The 21,787-nt window shown below is 46.3% G+C and overlaps 2 protein-coding genes across 3 annotated transcripts in view; one reads left to right on the top strand and one right to left on the bottom strand.

Annotated features, from left to right (window-relative positions):
• POLR2C (RNA polymerase II subunit C) overlaps positions 1–21,787 on the top strand; it is a 202,127-nt gene that overhangs the window by 17,721 nt on the left and 162,619 nt on the right. The window lies entirely within an intron of this gene.
• SLC12A3 (solute carrier family 12 member 3) overlaps positions 1–21,787 on the bottom strand; it is a 57,440-nt gene that overhangs the window by 28,375 nt on the left and 7,278 nt on the right. For both annotated transcript variants that reach the window (XM_063141351.1, XM_063141352.1), the window contains exons 3-15: positions 20,792–20,867; positions 19,666–19,761; positions 17,478–17,617; positions 16,177–16,287; positions 12,455–12,566; positions 11,998–12,128; positions 10,483–10,567; positions 9,589–9,743; positions 6,232–6,339; positions 4,827–4,950; positions 4,370–4,471; positions 2,664–2,819; positions 224–323 (exon numbers count right to left, since the gene is read on the bottom strand). In XM_063141351.1, the coding sequence (XP_062997421.1) occupies positions 224–323; positions 2,664–2,819; positions 4,370–4,471; positions 4,827–4,950; positions 6,232–6,339; positions 9,589–9,743; positions 10,483–10,567; positions 11,998–12,128; positions 12,455–12,566; positions 16,177–16,287; positions 17,478–17,617; positions 19,666–19,761; positions 20,792–20,867 (1,496 nt within the window). The remainder of the gene's footprint in view (positions 1–223; positions 324–2,663; positions 2,820–4,369; positions 4,472–4,826; positions 4,951–6,231; positions 6,340–9,588; positions 9,744–10,482; positions 10,568–11,997; positions 12,129–12,454; positions 12,567–16,176; positions 16,288–17,477; positions 17,618–19,665; positions 19,762–20,791; positions 20,868–21,787) is intronic.

Below are 21,787 nucleotides of genomic sequence, written 5' to 3'. Positions count from 1 at the left end.
GGGCTAGATGGGCTCCTATGAGCTCCATGTGCCCGGATCTGCAATGGTTTGGACACTGCAGTTGCACCCTCCGGCCATCTGAAGTGGCGGCGCTGCAGAGCAGCAAACATCAGACCAGCCACTTGTCTGGCTCACAAGGTCTCACAATTGCTTAGGTAGTTTGGGCCCTGCTGGCAGGGTCCCTGCTTTGAGCCCCCTCCCCAAACACCCCACAGTTCCTTACCTGTAATTTTTAATGTGATCATCCACCTCGTTGAGCCCCACAGAATAGTTCAGGGCCATGTTGTAGGAACTAGCTTGCACCGACGATCCCCAGTTAATCCCTGGAGAAGAACAGTCAACAGTGGTCATTTTGTTTAGTGGTAGCAGAAGTTGCATTCAAGATCGACCTGCGCCTGGCACACAGCCCACCTTCAAAAAATTGTACGTGGATTTCCAATTCCAATGCAACACGGATTCCCACGACCCCCACCAGCCCATGTCTCCGTGAGAATCATGCCAGATCAGTTTTAAAAAGCGTTTGAAAACTCATCTGTTTTCTATAGTTTGGGGTATTTTAGCCTGATTTACTGTTCTCATTATTATGATTATTCCTTTATTTCTGTTTTGTGTAACCCCTTCCCCCACCCCTCATATGTTTTAATGTGATTTTAGACTGTAAGCCTCTAGGCAGGCTATTGCTGTTTTATTTCTATATTCTGTACAGCACCAAGTACATTGTTGGTGCTATATAAATCATCATCATCATCATCTCCAATGCGACATTACGAATGGAGAGTGGATTAATTAGAATTGAAGCTAATGTGTGGCAAATTACTATATTTACCTGGCTTAGACTTAAGCTGACCCCAGCAGGGCTGCTTCCCCTAATTTTACAAGCCAAGTATCAGATGAAATGGTGGAACATTATCAAAGAGAAATGATGCACCTATGGGCTCTCTACAGAACATCTACTAGCCATAGGCTTAGAAAAGGCCAAAGACCTTGTTAAGCAGCGTATTTGGGATATTGAACTGCAGAACGATCTAAGCCAAACCCTATGTATTTACCGTTCCCCTCAAGATATACAGGGCGGTGGCCCTGCGGCCTATCTGAGCTCCCTTACATATTATAAATACAGGTGGGCGTTTACTAGGGCTCGCTATAATCTCCCTTCTAAGTTCACAGAAGGCAGATATCAAGGAATTCCGGTCTCCCAAAGGTTATGCCCATGTGGTTCAGGTGAGATAGAGACATCCTCTCATGTGCTTTTACACTGCTCGTTCTACTCAGAGGCCCGGTCAGGCTTAATCCATCCTCTACTACAGGACTTTCCAGGTAACACTGAAGAATTTTATACCAAGTTCCACCTTGCCAATAGAAATCCCTTAGTTACCTATAAGGTTGCTAAATTCTGCCACTTGGCTATGAGGACACGTCATAACCTATTAACCTCAGAGGACTGTTAAATCTCTGGGACATGGGAACTAAGGATCTGTACTACTTTTTATGGCTGCTGTTGCTGGATTAATGTTCTGCTGGTCTCGGACCATAATAAAGTGATTGATTGATTAATAATAATAATAATAATAATAATAATAATAATAATAATCAGCTTATGAAGATGAAAATAGTGTATCAGAGTACAGAAAGAGCCATATTTGGAAGACACGATGGGTGAAGCTCCCGCAAGAACAATTCCCAAACAATGGAATCATTTCTTTGCTCAATATCTTTGTTTTGGGTCCACCTTTGCCCTAGGAAGTCATCACATACTCTTAATGCAGGAAAGGGGCCCATGGGGGTCTGCCATCTGGCTTTATAGCTTCTCCCTCGGGCCCTGCCCTCTGTGCCATGGAGGAGAAAGCTTTTATTTTGTTTTGTTTTATTTATTTATTTATTTATTTATTTATTATTTTATTATTATTTATTGCATTTTTATAGCGCCCAACAGCCGTACTTTTAAATTGCCCAGTACTCGAAGTTCTCTAGGTGGTATACAAGTCTTTCATAATAAACAGTACAAATATTAAAACAAAAAATTAGAACAGCACAAACTTAAAAAAACATTACAACATCATATAATAGATAAAGATAAATGTTTCCCACTGCTTACCACTGAAAAGGGCTCTCCTTTGTAGTGCTTAGATGGGGGAAAGCACTTATACCTGATCAGCTGATGATCAGAGATAAGTGCTTTCCCTTGCAGGGTCAGCATCAGGGCCAGGACAGGAAGCTGCTGGGCAGAACAGGAAGTCCTGCTTCCTGCAGAGGCTTGTCCTGCTTACTTCTGAGTAGTTGTGTAGAAGCATGCCCTGTTTACTTTTGACTGGGTATTATGCTCATGCTTACTTCTAAGTAGAAATCCTATTTGAAAGTGCTGCTCAGTGGTTCAGGCCTGCTTACTCCTGAGTAGACATGCAAAGGCTTTTCCTACTTACTGCTGAGTAGATACGCCGCTCATGCTTACTTCTGAGCAGACATATGACCTACTATAAATGCAAAGCGGCATTTGGTTTTTTCTCCACCCTCCACTGGAATGCAGCCCATGAGAGTCTGTTGTGATGCCCTGCTAGGTGATAGGAATCTACCACTCTGCAGCACCGGCCCCGCTCTTTGCTGAAGGGAGAAGTGTTCTCCATCTCTCCAGATCTAACATGTGAGCTGCTGATGCAGTTACATACCAGGCTTCTTGTAGAGGACATATCCCAGCAAGAAAACCACAATTCCGAAAGCGATGAGGGCAGCCCACCAGGTCAGCAGAAACATGATGATGACAGACACAATGGCACCAAACAGAGCCGCCCACTTGCTGTAATACCGGAACGAGGGCCTCCAACCTGGGCAGACGCAGCACAAAAGATAATTGTCATCCATCTACATGGCACTTCTAGAGAATATTCAACATGCTCCAAAAGTGAACTGGGGGGCTATCTTCATGGCACTGAGTTGGTGCCACTCCACCAAACACTGCGTTTTCGCTGGTGTGGGGTGGTGGCAAGTTACGCAGACGGAGGTGTTAGATCAATGTTCTTTTCACCCAAGGACGAAATCCAAACAGCCCTTAAGCACGACTCCACCCTTCCAGCGACAGAGGGTTCAAAAGCGCTTTATTGATTAGTAATCAAGGCCTGGTCTCTTCAAAGGGAGCAATCAGACAAAAGACATAGGGGATACAGCACAGTATTTGAGCTTGCAAGGGGCAGGGCCCAGTAGCAGCATTAACCAATCAGAACATAACACTGGGCCATAGCTAATTATGCTAAACAATTCTCTCTGTTCTATAAACAATACCTTTGGCCTTACTGTAAGTTACAGAAGTTAACTTTGACACAGGAATACTGGAGCTGGAGCTCTTGTTTATATTAGATAAGACAGATGCAAGGATGCACACAAGGAGATATTTTCGCATACATGACATTATGACATTTTGCCTGCAATTTGATGGCTACTTTACAGTTTCCTGTTAAAAATGGAGAGACTTCTGCTAACAGAGGGAGGCAGCGTGGGTTTTCCGGCAGCCATTAGGCTTTCACAGCCTGCCCCCTCTTCCTCCCAAGACTTCCGGCGACCAATGGCAGGCTGCCTCCCGCCTGGGAACACCCCATGGAGCAGCACCCGAGGGAGGACAGACAAACAAGTGGCGCACTGACCTCGCTCAGTCAGAAAAAGTCGGAGTAAGTCACTTTGAGGACCCATGGTTTGTTGGTGGCTTGTTAAGGGTGGTTAACAAGCCACCCTGTGGAAAATATCCTTGGTTCAGACAACCAATGAGTGTGGGTCAGCTTGTCGGGTGAACAGCTCCCTTTGAATTGGCCACATTTGTCCTTAGCGGTGTTGTCAAGTGCCTGATTTGATTTGGCATTGTAACATCACACCACATTTACAATAGGATCCCTAATTGGTTGGGATCACATTGTACTGAAGCAACACCCCCATTAGGAGATACGCCCCCACCCTCCTGCCCTCCAAGATAACTGAAGCAACTGCTCAGAAGAGCAGTGAATAGGAATGCAAAAGAATGGCCCTTTGGAGGAGCCAAAAGGTCCCATTTCACACCAAAAATATGTGCCTGTGAAATTTAGTACAGCTCTACTGGATGCCTGAAGAATGAGTTACTATCAAGGAAATTCTGAATGTGCAGGAGGCAGGCCAACAAAAATCATGGTGGAATTTGTCAAATGATCACAGGATGTAATGTGAGCTCAAGGTGATAACGAACCCTTGTACCAATTTAATGGCTCAGCTAATGCTCTTCTGTACATAGACCAAGATCTATTAGAAATCTATTAGGAATCCTCTGTCCTTATAGAGGGAGTTTCTGGACATTGCCGTGTGCCTAATATGATGGGTTCCCTTCGCTGATAAGCACTGTGGTGAAAGCCCTCACCTGGCGAGTTGGTAATGGAGGCGTGGAAACAACTGAAGTTGATGAGCGCATAGGAGCACAGGAAGAAGTTGGAGATGATGGGAGCAATGGCGTTCAGTTCCGCTGCAAGGGTTGTAGAAAGAGAGGGATGGTTCAGTTAATTTGTTCAGTTAATGGTTCAGTTAATTTGTGCACATCGCTCAAAGCACAAAACCAAGTGGGTTTGTAGAAAAGGAGGGAAGGTTCACAAAAGGAGGGATGGTTTACACAAAAGGAGGGATGGTTTATTGATATAGGGCGGGATATAAATGTTTTAAATAAATAAATAAATAAAACCAAGTGGGTTTTTGACATCATAGAGTCGAGGATTCTAATACCAATTTCAAGTCCCTCTGATTACTGGAGTTCACTCTACCCCAACCCACTCCCAAGTCTTATCAGACTCTTCCTGGTGCTTTTAGACCCCTGAAATACTTACCTATAAGAATGAAGCCAATTGCAATAATGTACGTCAGCATGTAACCCCTGATAGGTTCGTTGTTTTTCCCATAACCCTTTCCAAAAAAGCCAATGGCGGGGTAGAGTTGGTCCTTACAAAGGCACTGAGGGAGAGAGGAGAGCAGCAATTCATTATAGGATGAACTTCCCCAGCAATTAAGAAGAATCAGACCAAGGATCCATCTAGTCCAGACACAGTGGCCAACCAGCTGTCGACCACAAATCCACAACCAGGACATGGGTACAGCAGCATCCTATTGCCCATGTTCCCCAGCAACTGGTGTATATAGGCCTACTGCCTCTGATACTGGAGGTAGCACATAGCCATCGTGACTGGTAGCCATTGATAGCCTTCTCCTCCAGGGATTTATCCAACCCCCTTTTAAAATGGCTGTCATGGGGACTTGCCCATCCATAAAATGGCCGCCATAGTGGGCACAGCCAGTCACGAAACACTCGTTTTTCCGGAAACAGGTAAGACGTAACTTGCCCAGAAACTAGGGTGACCATATGAAAAGGAGGACAGGGCTCCTGTATCTTTAACAGTTGTATTGAAAAGGGAATTTCTGCAGGTGTCATTTGTATATATGGTGAAATTCCTCTTCATCACAACAGTTAAAGCTGCAGGTGCCCTGCCCTCTTCTAAATCTGGTCACTCTAGTATAGCTCCTGCAGCTTTAACTGCTGTGATGAAGAGGAAATTTCACCAGGTTCTCCATATGTACAAATGACACCTGCTGAAATCCCCTTTTCAATGCAACTGTTAAAGATACAGGAGGCCAGTCCTCCTTTTCATATGGTCACCCTACAGAAACCTAAGTACAAGGCAAAGATGGTGCGTGTGTGTGTGTGTGTGTGTGTCTGAACTCCAAAATGCAAAACCACCCTTTGAAACTCAAGTAAAGATGGCGCTGGAGGGCAGCACTCGGCTTTGAGAAGTGCCAGGCAGCCAGTTTTTTTTAAAAAAAGTTGTATCTTAAGGAATAAAATAAAGACCAGGAAGGGCAGGAAGATGGGTGGGTGGGTGGCACCGCTTTGGAGACCCCAGCCCTGCGCTATGCCGCTCAATCCCTTAGATGCATCCCTTCCCACCCCGTGAGGAAGGCCTCAATTCATCCCATTTTACAGAGAGGGAAACAAGGCTGGCAGCTGTCGTTTTGGCCATTTTGCGGGGGATTTGGCGGCAGTGCTCTGATTCGGGCGATCATGGAGACTTGCCCTTTCATCAAACGGCTGCCATGGCAGACACAGCGGGTCACAAAACACTCATTTGGCCAGAACCGCTCCTTTTGCCGGTCGCCCGTGTCCATCAGGCCAGGCTTGTGGCCTGGTATTTCGCTGGGACACGAGGGTTTCTCCTCCGTGGCCACTCATCACTGCCTCACCTGAAAGACTTTGGGTGCTGAGACGAGGCAGGCCAAGGCCGAGGAGAGGGTGGCCCCAAAGATGCCTGCCGTGATGAGTGGCGCAAAGCCGGACACCATGCTCATGCTCTGCGGGGAAAGCAAAAGGCAGGCAAGTCACACCTGCAATGCGCCTGATGCGCCCATAAATGCATAAAGCCCCTCCTCCCTTATCAGTGGGGGGTGAGACCGTCCAGTTTTTTGGGGGAAGGGAGCCACATTTCGCCCCCACCTCCACAGCAGCAGCCCCAACCCTAATGCTCTGCCTTTCCCCATTGCGATGAAGAGAAACCACTGGCTCATATGATCCAGCTTCCTGTTAACAAACAGAAGTACACGTGAGAATACTAGCGCAAATGGTGCTAGCCTTGCTACTGAAAAGAGGTTCCTTGCCAACAAAATACCATATTAGCAGTTGGGACATGCAGCCTCATTCCCAATTTTAGATACTAGCTAAAATATAGTAGCCCACTCTATCCATTCCAAAAGGCAAGTGACTGCAACATCTAGTGGCAATGGCAATTTGAAAATAATTCTTAGCTTTTTCATGTGCATATATAGTTCATGTGACCACTGAAGAAGACCTCTGTTGGGTCGAAACGCGTGTGGTCTTTAAGTATTTTGGTCTTTAAGTGTTTTGTTCTTTGAGTGTTTTCTAAATGGTCTTTGAGGACTTGTCTGTGCTTTTTTAATGATATAATATACAGCTTTACAGTGGAGGTACACTTGAACTTTGGGAACTAGTGTAACTTATCAGTATATTAAAAAGCTTTTATAATATCTCACTTACCTCTGCAGTACATGTGAGTACGGATAGTGACACGATCCGCCCCTTCCCTCACTTCACTCATATGACTAAGGGAACATGTACTTACAAATGACCTGCAGAAGGAGTGCACAACCCGTGGCCCGCAGGTGGCCCCCAAGGCCTTCACTGCTGCCCCCCATGGAGCTGACCTTCTCCCCACCCCCTCCCTTTTCATCAAACCCAGGTGAGGCAGTGGCTGTTCTGAACCAGTGCCTGGGCACGGTAATGGACTGGATGAGGGCTAACAAACTGAGACTCCATCCAGACAAGATGGAGGTACTGTTAGCGGGTGGTTCATCTGTCCGGCGAGGTGATGTTTGCCCTGTCCTGGAAGGGGTTGCACTCTCCCTAAAGGATCAGGTCCATAGTTTGGGGGTGCTCTTGGATCCAGAGCTGTCACTTGAGGCACAGGTGAACTCAGTGGCAAAGAGCACCTTTCATCAGCTTAGGCTGATATACCAACTGTGCCCTTATCTGGACAGAGATAGCCTAGCTACAGTTATCCATGCTCTGATAACCTCTCGTTTGGATTACTGCAATGCGTTATACATGGGGCTGCCTTTGAAAACGGTCCGGAAACTTCAACTGGTACAAAACAGGGCAGCACGGTTACCAACAGGGACTGGCCAATGAGACCACATCATGCCAGTCGTTTTCCAGCTTCATTGGCTGCCAGTCCAGGTCCGGGCCCGATTCAAAGTGCTGGTATTAACATTTAAAGCCCTAAATGGCTTGGGGCCAGGCTAGCTGAAGGAATGCCTCCTCCCGTATGTACCTGCCCGGACCCTAAGGTCATCCTCAGGGGTCCTTCTCTGCGAGCCCCTGCCAAAGGAAGTGAGGCAGGTGGCTACCAGGAGGAAGGCCTGCTCTGCTGTGGCACCCCGGCTGTGGAACCCTAAGGAGGTTCACTTGGCACCTACATTATATGCTTTTAGACGCCAGGTGAAGACCTTTTTATTCTCCCAGCATTTTAACAGTCTATAAATAAATTTTAACTTGGTGTTTTAAATTTGTAATTTTGCATTGCTGCTGTTTTTATCTGGTTGAGCTTTTATATTGTATTTTATATTATGGTTTTATACTGTTGCTTTATACTTTGAATGTTTTTAATTTTTGTGAACCACCCAGAGAGCTCCGGCTATTGGGCGGTATAGAAATGTAATTAATAATAAATAAATAAATAAATAAATAAAAAAACTGCTACCAGCGAGGAAAGGGCGATCTGGGGGAAGGCTCTCTCCTCCTTCCCCTGGAAATCCTCATAGAGATCACTCTTTCCTTGCTGAAAAGAGCACTCCGTATCAGGATCCCTGGGGGAGGGAATACACGTGTGTGTGTGTGCATGTGTGTATATGTGTATGCATGCGAGACTCCCAACCCCCAAGCTAGCATAATATGCGGCTCTCAGGGCAAAAACATTGTGCACCCCTGATGTATGGTTACGGGCCCACAGGTCAGGTGTCACAGGACATGCTTTGAAGGAAGACCCCACTTCCAGTCCTTGGTTCCTCCACTGAGGGCCAACGTCAGGGCTCAGCATCACCGGGCACCTGTCAAGGACCACAGATCAGCAGGCAACCCACAGCTGACTCTCGGGGCCACCTGGCCTTGATCCTGCTCCTCTCCCTGGCTGCTACCATCAGTTCACCTGCCCTATCCATGCATGCAAGCAGCAATAAGAGGAAGGAGCAGCTGCCGCCATTTGCCTTGCTCTCTCCTTCTGGGCCATGGGGTGGATTGGGCCCACGAAAAGGAGGCAAGAGACTGGACCATGGCAGGAAGGCAGGGCAATCTGGGAGGGAGGGTCCATGGAGGGAACCTCGCTCAAGCCGCCCTCCTCCCTTCCAGACCCATCTGCCTGAGATGTTGGAAAGACGCTGCTGGTCAGAATTAAGGATGTCAGAGAAATCCGTTTCAGTGATGGCGTTTGCTGAGTTTTCCCAGGCACGCGCCCCTGGACCATGGGTTAGCATCTGGTCTGAACCCAGGACATTTTCCGCAGGGTGGCTTGTTAACCATGCAGCATAGCTTAGTTTTCTCAAACAAGCCACCATGAGATACCATGGTTTGTTGTTGGGTTGTCCACGGAAAATGTCCTGGGTTCAGACAACACGCTAACCCGCAGTTCAATAAACAACACCACGGTTCAACAACAACCCACACTCAACCACTGAGTGTGAGTTAGCGTGTTGTGTGAACAGCCCCAATATGTGGAATGAGGCAGCTGTAAGTTGTGCATTGGGGAAAAGTTATCTGGTTATGAGAGTATCTATCTCTCTGTCATTGGTGTGTGTGTGTGTGTGTGTGTGTGTGTGTGTGTGTGTGTGTGTGTAGGGGGGGTGGAAGGCCACTGCCCCATTTGCCCCCAATACAGCCACCTCTGCTGGTAGCTTCTGATTTGGGGCTGCAACTGCTTTATGCAGAAAAACTATATGCCACCTTTGTTCTCACAGTGGTCACCATGCCCAGAGCATCAAAATGACAACAGCGAACACCAAATCGATGCTTCCCCAAAATGACCTGGCTGATACCTGGTAATAGTTGATGAGTCCGTAGTGGCAGCTGTGGCTCTGAGCACATGCAGTGAAGTTCCAGCCGTAGTTGCAGGCGAGTCCTTCACAGCCCATTGAACCAACGGGAATGGTATCGTTCACGTTGCCAGATGCATCCCGGACCATGCACGCACCTAGAGAGGAACAACATAGGATCAATTCTGCCTCCTTCCCTCCCCAAAATAAGCTCTGGGCTTCAAACAAACACTTCTGAGCAGAAGTGTTGAACCTCAGGTCCGCAGGCCAAGTTCAGCTCTCTGCTATTCCCCACACAGCCCTTCCCCCAACATCGCCTTGCCCACCGTGAAGAATTTTATGCACCACCACTATCATGTCCCCCCTTTACTCATTTTTTTAATAAGCTAAAAAGCCCCAATTGTTGCAACATTATTTTGACCGTCTCCCACTATTTTGACCATCTCCCATGTTTTAGATGACCGTAAACCCACATGAGATCTTTTGGGGGAGAAGCCAACTCCTATCTCCTATCCGACATCCTAATCTGCTCCACCAGAATTCCCCAGATGGCCCCTCCCCCCTCCCTATGCCCCGCCCCTTTTACCAAATACCAATCCTTTGGTAGTTTCAAAGCTTTTGTGCATTTTTCCCCATTCTGAAAGATTAGAATGCCTCTCCCAAGGCTTACAGTAGTTATTGGCAACTAAGTGCTTTAGCCTAAAATCTGCTGGGGATTTTTGTGTTTTTGGCCACTCCCCTTTTGCTTTTTATCCCACCCACCACAGGAACGTGGCCCCCAAGAGCTTTTCCAGAATGGAATTTGGACCGTGGGCTGTTTCTGTCTAAACATGCATAGGATCGGACGCTAAATCAATGTTTCCTCACTGATTAAATCAGTGTCTGGCCAGAACTTACCAATTGTAGCAGAAAGAACAAGATACGATATGGTTGTCCAGAAAATAGCCATGAGGGTGCCTTTTGGAATGGCCACTGCAGGATCCTGCCCATGAGAATAGAGGAAATTTAGACAAATGCATTCACAGGTACCCCACTGTTGTATTAACAGGTAATTTATTACATTACATGCTGGGTTTGGTTTGGTTTGTTGTTGTCTAAAATTGTAATTTTATTTCCATGTGCTGCCTTGTGAGGTGGGGTTTAGGATGACCATATGGAAAGGAGGACAGGGCTCATGTATCTTTAACAGAAAAGGGAATTACAGGTGTCCTTTGTACGCATGCAGCACCTCGTGAAATTACCTCCTCATCACAACAGTTAAAGCTGCAGGAGCTCTGTCCTCTTTTGTATCTGGTCACTCTACTGTAGCTTTAACTGTTATGATGAAGAGGGGATTGCACCAGGTGCTGCATGCATACAAATGACACTTGTAGTAGAGTGACCAGATACAAAGGAGGACAGAGCTCTTACAGCTTTAACTGTTGTGATGAGGAGGTAATTTCACGAGGTGCTGCATGCGTACAAAGGACACCTGTAATTCCCTTTTCTATACAACTGTTAAAGGTACATGAGCCCTGTCCTCCTTTCCATATGGTCACCGTAGATTTTTAAAATTAATTAATTAAACAATCATCTTTGCCAGAAACCTAACAATATACAACAGAATACATTTTAAACAACTCTTGGGCCTTGTTTAATGGCTCTCACCCACTGACGCATTTGTGGGGGGTTTCAAAATTGTTAGGATTGTTCCTTACAAGCCCTGAAATTTGAAACACATCTTGTGTCATCCAAAACGTCCTCACTGCTTGAAAAATCTGATGATGATGATGATGATGATGATGATAATGATGATAATAATAATAAATTTATGTATTTCTTATCTGCCTCTCCCTCTCGATCGAGGCAGGGAACAATACTAGATACAAATACCATAAAATACATAAAACTGATTAAAACTTATAACACTAATAAAATATTAAAATAACAGTCAAATATCTTAAAATTCGACTGGGTAGGCCTGGCAGAAGAGATCAGTCTTTATAGCCTTCTTGAATTCGAAAATATGATTAAGTTGACGAATCTCCTCCAGCTGGCCATTCCACAGTCTGGGAGCGGCAGAAGAGAAGGTCCTCTGGGTAACGGTTGTCAGCCTAGTTTTGGCTGGCTGTAATGAGGCATTTGTATACTTTTTCTGCGGAAAAGGGGGGAATTAAAATGCATCGTGAAATGGTCTTGGTGCATCGAAACCACAAGAGATCTGAAATTAGCTTGAAATGCCTCTCCTGACGCCAAGTTACTGGCGGTAAGAGCCTGAAGCCAAAAGCGTGCTGGTATTTTTGGTGCTTTTGCCCGGTCCCCTTTTGCCTGTGGCCTCCTTGCCCACCACTGGGACGCAGCCCCCAAAATCGTCTCTGAAACGAAATCCAGCCCTCGGACTGAAAGATGTTCAGGACTCCAGCCAGGCTTTACCTTTAAATCACCTGAAATGTTGGCTCCTGCTAAGATGCCAGTAGCGGATGGGAAAAAGATGGAAAACAACCCAAAGAAGCTGCCATCGGGCCCACGCCAGTTTGGGACAAAATTCTGAACAAAAATCTCCGCTGAAAAAGAAGAAAGTGTGAGTGTGTGTGTGGCCTGGTTCACACAACACGCTAAACCATGCTGCTTAACCACAAAATGGTAATTTAAGCAAACAATGTATTTCCTAATAGGCCTGTTCAAAAACTGCAGGAATAGATGCCCCACCATATACCATTAAATGCCTGGGAGTAGAGGGTGGTCTTTACCTGGCGCCAAAAGGTTGCCAGTGTTGGTGCCTGGCGGGCCTCAGTGAGGAGATCGTTCAGTGGGGGCCACCACTGAGAAGCCGTGCATTTATGGGCAGTTCCTCCAGCCCCAATCACCTGTGCCAGGAAGAACAGCTTACCTCTGTAACTGAAAAACCCTTTTGCTTGCTTCTCCTCACTAGCGGGAATTATTGTCCCCACAATGTAGTTTACAAAAGAGATCATGATGACTATGAAGAAAAGAACCTGTGCCTGCAAGACCAAGAAAATCCATTGTGATGACAATGGGGGCGGTGCATTGTTCAACAACAACATCTCCAAAATCACGTTCAAATCCCTGCTCAGCCTATTTATTACATTTTTATACAGCCCAATAGCCGAGGCTCTCTGCGCAGTGCGCAATTAAAAACATAAAATACAACAAGTCAGAATAAATTTAAAACTTTAAAAGTTAAAAATGCCATATAAAGCCAAAATAAGTTACAGCCTGTTGTGAAAAGATGCATTTTCAGGAGGCGTTTAAAGGATGTTACATTTTCCACTTCCCAAACCTCAGAAGGGAGGGTTTTCCAGAGGGTGGGTGCCACTGCAGAGAAGGCCCCGCTGTTGAGGTTCCTCATAGCAACATTCCATTTGTTTCAGAATGACCATCAAGACCTTTTCTGAAGATCGTAAATGGCCTCTGGGTGTATATAAGGGAAGGTGGTCTGCTAGGTATCCTGGTCCCAAATTGTTTAGGGCTTTATAGGATAATAACCTTGTATGTGGCTCAGTAGCTGAAAGGCAGCTCGTGCAGTTTTTTTAGCACGGGTTTTATAGAAGCATAGCTAGGTGTTCCCATAAGATTTGGCATTTATGGAGTGCCCAATAAATTTGTTTATCTAGTACATGTGTATTCTGCCTTTTCTCCAATTGGATATATTTATTTATTTATTTTATTTTATTTATTACATTTCTATACCGCCCAATAGCCGAAGCTCTCTGGGCGGTTCACAAAAATTAAAATCATAGCAAGACAATCAACAGGTTAAAAGCACAAATACACAATACAATATAAAAAGCACAACCAGAATAAAAACCACGCAGCAAAATTGATATAAAATTAAAATACAGAGTTAAAACAGTAAAATTTAAATTTAAGTTAAAATTAAGTGTTAAAATACTGGGAGAATAAAAAGGTCTTCAGCTGGCGATGAAAGGAGTACAGTGTAGGCACCAGGCGGACCTCTCTGGGGAGCTCATTCCACAACCGGGGTGCCACAACGAAGACATTTTATCTCATTTTATTGTCATACTATCCTTGGGAGAAAGTGACCAAGTCTCATACATTTATGCCCGGTGCATACATGCAGTGCTGGCTCCAGGTTTTGCAGGCTGTATATGAATGTACACGCATACGTGAGCGTTACAAATATACAGATTTTGTTAACTCCATTCATCTGTGTTTCACAAATGGTCACGCATCTTTCATTCTGTTGTTCCCCCATTGACAGAATCGGACATTTTTTAAGGATGTACAAGAATTTCATCCCTGTTTATAAAATAAATTGATTTTATTAGAATGTAAGCCTATGCGGCAGGGTCTTGCTATTTATTGTTTTACTCTGTACAGCACCATGTACATTGATGGTGCTATATAAATTAATAATAATAATAATAATAATAATAATAATAATAATAATAAATGTGCATTTGTGGTATTTGCACAGATACTCACTTGCACAGATTCTCCCCAAAAGTTTTTTAAAAAACAAAAAACAAAAAAACCACCGGTCCACAAATCTGCAAGTCTACGGAATCTGCATGACTCAGAAAAAGCCAGTCTGCTGTGGAATCTGCAGGTCGGATTCATAGACCTCTGAACTCATTTGAATCTGCTGCAGATTTCTATGACATCTGTAGTGCGCACACTGTAATATTATTTCTTCATTTGAAATTTTACTAAATATGTGTAAGATTGGGATTGTACAAGTTTGTTGGCATAGCATAGAGAAAGAAGCTTTGGGGGGCATAACATTGGCTTAAGTGGGTGTGCAAGAGATAGGGTAATACTTTAGTATTAAATTGGCAAGTAGGCATACACACACAGAACACTGTATCTGGGGTTTGGATGCTTTAGTTTGGATAAGGCCTGATAGAAAATGATTTAGAAATATGAAGACTTGCAACTTGGTATTGCTCAAAAGTCATTAGTCATATGAATTAGATGAAGGGTCCAGGATGAAGGACAGGTTAGAAAGATCCTTGTGTCAAGGAACTGGAAGGTTCAAGGGGATTATCATATAGAAGATTGGTATAAAGAAATATGGGATATTGCTATTAATAATAAATTAACATGTAACATCAGAGTTAGAAGAGGAATGGCAAAAACGAATGATTTTGAAGTAATATGGACTTTGTATTATTAAGGGGGAGAGGGAAAACACCTCCAGAAGAATCAATGAGATTTTGGAAATCAGAATAAGATCCCTGGGTTGGGGGTGCACTTTAATGTTAATCAATGATTAGATCAAAGCAGAATGAAGTGAAGAGAATGTATGTTTATTAGTTTAAGTATTTATTGGTTATTACATAGTTACAGAAAATAAATAAAAACATTAAAAAAAAGAAAGGGAAGAAAGATCCTCGTGTCCATAAGAGCCAGACAACCACAAGAACAGGGAACTTGACCTTTCGTTGTCATAAACTAACGGAGAAAGGGGAAGAGGTTTTCAGGAGAGGGTGGTCTAAATTATTTTATTTATTTATTTATTTATTTATTTATTTATTTATTTATTTATTACATTTTTATACCGCCCAATAGCCGAAGCTCTCTGGGCGGTTCACAAAATTATGAGGTGGCCCAATGGGTTTAAGAGTTTAGAAGAGCAGTATGACAATGGAACCAGTGACCTAGGGAGGTTGTGGGCTCTCCCACACTAGAGGCCTTCAAGAGGCAGCTGGACAAGCATCTGTCGGGGATGCTTTAGGGTGGATTCCTGCATTGAGCAGGGGGGTGGACTCGATGGCCTTGTAGGCCTCTTCCAACTCTGCTATTCTATGATTCTAAGATGACAATAGGAGGAGTTGATGATGTCAAATTAGGCATTTAAGGCTGAGCACAGAGGGCTAAGAGGTCTTCCCTTTCCCTCACGCATGGTTTGGTCTTGCCTGGGAGAGATGGAAGTCCCTCTGTGGAGAAGAGCTCCTTCACAGAGTCTGTGTTTGTCTGTCTTTGTCTATGTTTGTCTTGTTCTCCAAATCTGCCAGACTTGCGAGTATGTTCTTTTAATTTGCTTTGCTGGATGGAGGTTTGTATGTCTGTTTGACCTTAACTTTCTTAAATTGTTTTAATAAATGTTTTAAAGTGATAACAGTTTCGTTGTGCTTGTGAGTCTGAGTGAAGTCAATCGTTCTGGATGTCGGAACCTGCGCCTATGTTCAGTACCTCCGCCAGAAAATTCCTCCTACAACACACACACAGAGAGATGTGCAGGTCCTGCCACCCTTGCAGACACCCAATGCAGCCCTCGGGGCCAAAAAGGTTGTGCACCCCTGTGGCAGAATTTTGTCAGCCGCAACAGTTTCCCCCTAGTCTGGGCTGCCATTTCAGCCATGCTGAGCCTCCGTCAAGACAAGCCCTTAGAGAAAAAGGGGTGCCAGAAAGAGAGAGAGACACAGAGAGAAAGCGACATCAGAACGAGAGACACAGAAAGAAAGGGGGTGCCAGAAAGAAAGGGAGAAAAGAGGTAATGTCACCCACTTTGGGGTCTAGCCCCACTTGTAGCTGGTCTTGGCCTGCCCTGAGGAATATGCAGCCCTCATTCCCCACCTTGATCGACACCATTTCCTACAATAAATGCAGAAATAAAGAGCCCCATACCTTGGCTTCCCACTCCATTCCAGCCAAGGAAACGCCGAGTAGCACCGTCACCGTGATGACTCCAATGATGCGGATGTCGTTTGTGGGGTCGACCATGGTAGAGTTGTACTCCTTGGGGGAAAAAAGCCAATTTTCCACTGCATGCGCACCTCATATTACGAGTGTCCTGGACAATGTACCGTCAACAACTCAAGGCACAATGCTGAGGGTGGAGGAGGAGATCAATAGGACCCCCAGGTGGTTGGCGCTCAGCAGCAGAGTAGAAGACTCTGCATCTAGAAGACCCCAGGTTCAATCTGGGGCATCCCCAGTTAAGGGCTGTCAGGTCGCCGTGCCTGGGAACCTGGACGCTGGCAGGGCAGAGAGTAGGGTGGCCAGAAAAGAGGACATACATCAAAAAGAGGTCAAAACAGGACATCCATTTTCATAACATGTGCATTTATTAATTTATATGTATGAATACAAATTTATCAATAAGAACTGTAATTTAAATAGAAATACACTGCACCTCCCCATCATGGGGAAATCTGTGGCCGGGTGACCTGTGTGCCTGCAAAGTTTGCTCTCCAGGTGCTAAGAATTGATGAGCAACATGAAGGCCCCTGGTGCTCTCCTTTCTTAGGGTTCTTCAATTTTAAACCTAACTTTGTCTGGGCAGGCCACCAAAGAGAGGACTGTCTACTGACAGCTCTTCAAATTGAGGACTGTCCTCTGTAAAGTACCCCCCCCCCTTTGGCACCCTAGCAGAGAGTTTGCATCTAGAAGGTCCCATGTTCAAACTCCAGCATCTTTGGTTAAAAGAGATGTTGGGTAGCCTGGCTGGGAAAGACCTTCACCTGAAGCCTTGGAGATCTCTTGCCTCAGAGACAACACTGGTCTCCAGACATACTAATAGTATGTAACAATGGCCATGCTGGCTGGGGATGATGGTCCAACTCATCTGGAAGGGAATTATGGGATCTGTGGCCCAGCACATGTGGAGGGAATTATGGGAATTGTGGTCCAACACATCTGGAAAGGAATTATGGTGAATTGTGGTCCAACACATCTGAAGGGGAATTATGGGAGCTGTGACCCAACACATCTGGAGGTGAATTATAGGAGTTGCGATCCAACTCATCATCTGGAAGGGAATTATGGGAGCCCAGCACATGTGGAGGGAATTATGGGGAATTGTGGTCCAACACATCTGGAGGGGAATTATGGGAGTTGCTGGCTGGGGCTGATGGGAGCTATAGTTCAACACACCGGGAGGACACCAGGTTGGGGAATGCTGTTCTGCAGTACTTGCTCTTTCTTACCTGCAGGAGGTCCCGTACCGTTTCTGCAAAGCCCACGGTGTGCATGGCCACAGCCACTGCATTGGCAAAGGCAAAGATGAGGCCAATGGAACCACCTAGCTCAGGTCCGAGGCTTCTCGATATAAGGAAGTAAGTCCCACCTAAGAGAGGAAGGTGCCAGAATCATCATATGGGCTTCCAGAGTCCCTCAACCCCAACTGTTGTTTTTAGGAGCAGTGTGGGCAACTTTGAGGGCAGGGTACCACTGGTGCGGGGAAGGAGAAGGCCCACAGAGGCTTTCTGAAGTTTTGGTGGGGGAACATTCTGTGTTGCCCTTGAGCCCTCTCCAACCCATTTCAGGGCCAGGGCCAGAGAACTAGCAATGGCTGCATAGCAGGACCCAGATCAGGTGGGACCCCAAAGAAGGACACCATTCCAGGTTTCAATTATCCGAGGATTTTTTTACACATATTCCATTTCCCCCCCCCCCCCCGGGGCAGCTGGTTTTGACTGTCATGGGAGGGGCAGCACATGGTCAGTGGCTTTATTATTGCTGAAGTTTTAATCCCAGGGGTCCTAGGAATTTCTGCCCAAAATAACGTGGCCAGACTCAGATACTAGCCATGTTGACTTCTGGGATGGGGGGACCACTTCTCATTCCACCTCAGGGAGCAAACGTCTTGGACTAGGCCTGCCTCACTATCTGTCCTAAACACTTCATAGACCTTGATTTGCCTGAACCTGCTGCGGAGGCAGAAGAGGAAAGACTGAGCTCCCTGCTCAACCAGATTTTTTGAGCGACTTCTGTAAAATCTCAAAGCTTCTTAGATAAGAAACAGTGGAGGCTGGCAGCTCCAAGGTCAGTGGGGCAGTGAATCCGCTTCGGGTTTCAGTCAGAACTCTAAAGGAGCAAGCCAAGGTGCAGAACCCTAACCTCAAACTAGTTTCAGCACCTTGGATAGATCCTCTGGAGTTCTGACTGAAACCCAGAGCGGATTCAATGCCCCACTGATATCAGAGCCACCAGCCTCCCCTGATAATAATTTTAAAACCCACAATAATCTTTGTCTATTTGGTGAGGATGCAGCGAGACATGCACACACACACACACACACACACACACACCTCTAGGGTGGCCTTTATGCAACGTCAAACAAGAGGACATGCATTACCAGACAGAGAGAATAAACGAGGACACCCATTTCCATGATATCTGCATGTGCTACATTATCCACACAAATGCAAGAGTAGAAATGGTAATTATAATTGAAATTAGGGCTGTGCACGGACCCTCTGAACCGCTTCGTGGCCCGATCCGGAACTTTCGGATCGGGCCGATTCGCTTCGGTTCGATCTGACCCTCCCCCGCTCCGCGGAGCGAGATTCGGAGAGGCGGATTGAGATTTTGCCCCCCTTCCCTACTTACTTGCCTCCGTGGCGGGTAGCAGAGGCAGGTAAATGGGGAAGAGGGGACAAAATGGGGGCCGAATAAGCCTCCCTCCCCCCACTTACCTGCCTCTGTTGCACTGGCACTGGACCACGACGGACACAGGTAAGCCCCCCTCCCCCCTTACCTGGCTCCGTTGCCGCATGGACTGTGGTGGCGGAGCCAGGTAAGCCCCCCTCCCCCCCACTTACCTGCCTCTGTCGTGGTCCGGCGCAGGCTTCAACTGAGGCCAGGCCTCAGTTGAAGCCAGTGCCGGACCATGCCGGACACAGGTAAGCCCCCCTCCCCCCTGCCCCCTTACCTGGCTCCACCGCCGCATGGACTGCGGTGGCACTGGTGCCAATTTAGCCCCCCTCCCCCCTTACCTATGTTCAGAGCTCTAGATGGAGGTGAACCACTTCACCTCGATCCACAGCTCCCCAGACTCGATTCGGATCCACCTTTGGCAGAGGCGGATCGGGTCGCTTCACTCCAGATTTGCGCTCCGAATCGGAGCGGAGCACAGCCCTAATTGAAACAGACATGTAATGCACCTCACCATAGTGGGGAAGAGTGTAACTACGTGATGTGCGCGAACGCTCAGTCTGCTGCCCAGGTGCCGACCGCAAATGGCCAACCGCGAATGGCCAACCTCAAGAGGACACCTTCAAACAGAGGACTCCTCTGGCAGCTCTTCAAACAGAGGGCTGTCCTCTGTAAAAGCAGGACACCTGGACACCCTACACCCAACCACATCACCACTTTTTATGTGTAAAACACTACCTGATTTAACTTTGCCGTTGGTGGAGATGGCCGAGATGGACAACCCTGTGATGGTGGTGACTGTAACAGACATCAGTATGATCACCCAAGTCAGTGCTGCGGAGGAAAATGGTCATTTGGATTATAATGTTGTTCGCCGCCTCCATCCAAAGGGAGAGGCAGGTAAGAAAAAATATTATTATTATTATTATTATTATTATTATTATTATTATTATTGCATAGGGCCCAACTACACATTAAGATAGGGGTGGGCAATTGGGGAGGGTGTATAGTGCTCTTGTGTATTTCGATAAAAACATACCAGTCTGGCCAGCTATCCTGGAACAAGAACAGCCCATCCTCCAACAGAATACAGCTAGGGAGGGTCATAGGCGTGCACAACACATTTCATTAGGGTGTTCACCCCGGTAATTTTATTTTAATTTTTTTTCAAAGGCCAACGTTTATTGAATACTCAATCATAAAGGACATTATTTCCATTCTTTTCAGCTTGCCTGACCGCAGGAGGGCCGTTGCCTGTGGGTCGGGGGAGGAATGAGGAGATGTTTCTGAAGTCGCAGTATCAGCTGGGCTTTGTAGTGATCCTGGCTGGTGGAGGGGCGGCAGAGAGGCTCCTGGCCGAGCGATTCCTTTTCGCTCCTGCTGCCAAGAGCAATGGCGCGCTGTCAAGGGCGATGGCAGCGGAGACGACGGAGGGTAGCCGGAGGGCTGTTCCCATTGCGTCTGGACCTCTGCTCAACACCCTCCTCTTATTGCTTGAGACATTAGGGTGTGCCTGAGCACACCCCTTGCGCACGCCTATGGAGGGTCATGGGGAAAGATGCGTCCTTAGCACAGGGTGGATAGCTGTGAGAGGTCTAGGGGGCAGGACCCCCTCAAAGAATTTTTTTAATGGCATCCATACTGGCTTGTTTGCAAGATAAGTTTTGACCATTTGGGCACTTCATGTCCACCATGGATGCCTTTAAAAGATCTGTTTTAATCCCACCCTCCACCTGTGGGCTGTTGTTGTTTTTAATAGAGCGCTTATTCTCTGAACCCAGAAAAGTGAAACGCATTTTCATGTAACAGACCTGCACGAAGATGTCTCTCCCGAGCAAGTGTGGTTTTCGACAGTGCTCCTTACCTATTCCAGCTTGTGCGGTGATCCAAGGCAGCCGGAGATAGAGGATAACACCCCAGATGTTAAGCATGCAACGAATCTAGAAAGTAACGGAGCAGCAACAGGTAACTGGGAAGGATCACGGAAGCATGTAGGCAGGCAGAACTTCAAGGACAGTGAGGGGAAACAGGAAGTGGGAGCGATTCAGCAGGCATCTGGAAAAGGGTTCAAAAGTCATGAACTGCTGCATCCCTTGAGAGATGTATTCCCCACTATGAGGAACTGGCGGGGGGGGGGGACTCCATTCCCCTTCCCACAAGCATGGGGGTGAGACAGAGAGAGAGAGAGAGAGGCTTCATTGTTAAGGTGACCATATGAAAAGGAGGACAGGGCTTCTGTATCATTAACAGTTGTATTGAAAAGGGGATTTCAGCAGGTGTCCTTTGAATGCATGCAGCACCTGGTGGAATTCCCTCTACATCACAACAGTTAAAGGTCTAGAGTGACCAGATACAAAAGAGGGCAGGGCTCCTGCAGTTTCACCAGGTGCTGCATGCAAACAAATGACACCTGCTGAAATTCCCTTTTCTATGCAACTGTTAATGACACAGAAGCCCTGTCTTCCTTTTTTTATGGTCACCCTATGAATAGCGGCATTTCCCCACCCTTTTCCTTAAAATATCCATGTGGGGAAGGCAAAATTTCAGGAAGAAGGGTTAACCCTACCCTCCCAGGGTGCTCTCGTCCAAATCCAAATTGGCATATGAAGTAGGCACATGATTGTGGGCGGGAGGGATCTTTATCCCATATTTTTCTACCATAGGAGTGCTAAATTCCATCACCATCATTTATTCAGGATGCACACTCCAAGTTTTATTGCCACTGAAAGACAGATAGACAGACAGACACACGGACATGGCCATGTGTCCTCTTTTACAGAGAACAGTCCTTTATTTGAAAGCCTGTCCACTCCAATTCCGGATTAAAGGTAAAGAATAATAAGAACTGTTGCCCATCAAC

The sequence above is a fragment of the Elgaria multicarinata genome, chromosome 14, assembly GCF_023053635.1.
Source record: "Elgaria multicarinata webbii isolate HBS135686 ecotype San Diego chromosome 14, rElgMul1.1.pri, whole genome shotgun sequence".
Classification (NCBI taxonomy): domain Eukaryota; kingdom Metazoa; phylum Chordata; class Lepidosauria; order Squamata; family Anguidae; genus Elgaria; species Elgaria multicarinata.
The sequence above is the reverse complement of the archived record's forward strand: the minus strand, read 5'-3'. Positions and strand labels throughout refer to the sequence as shown.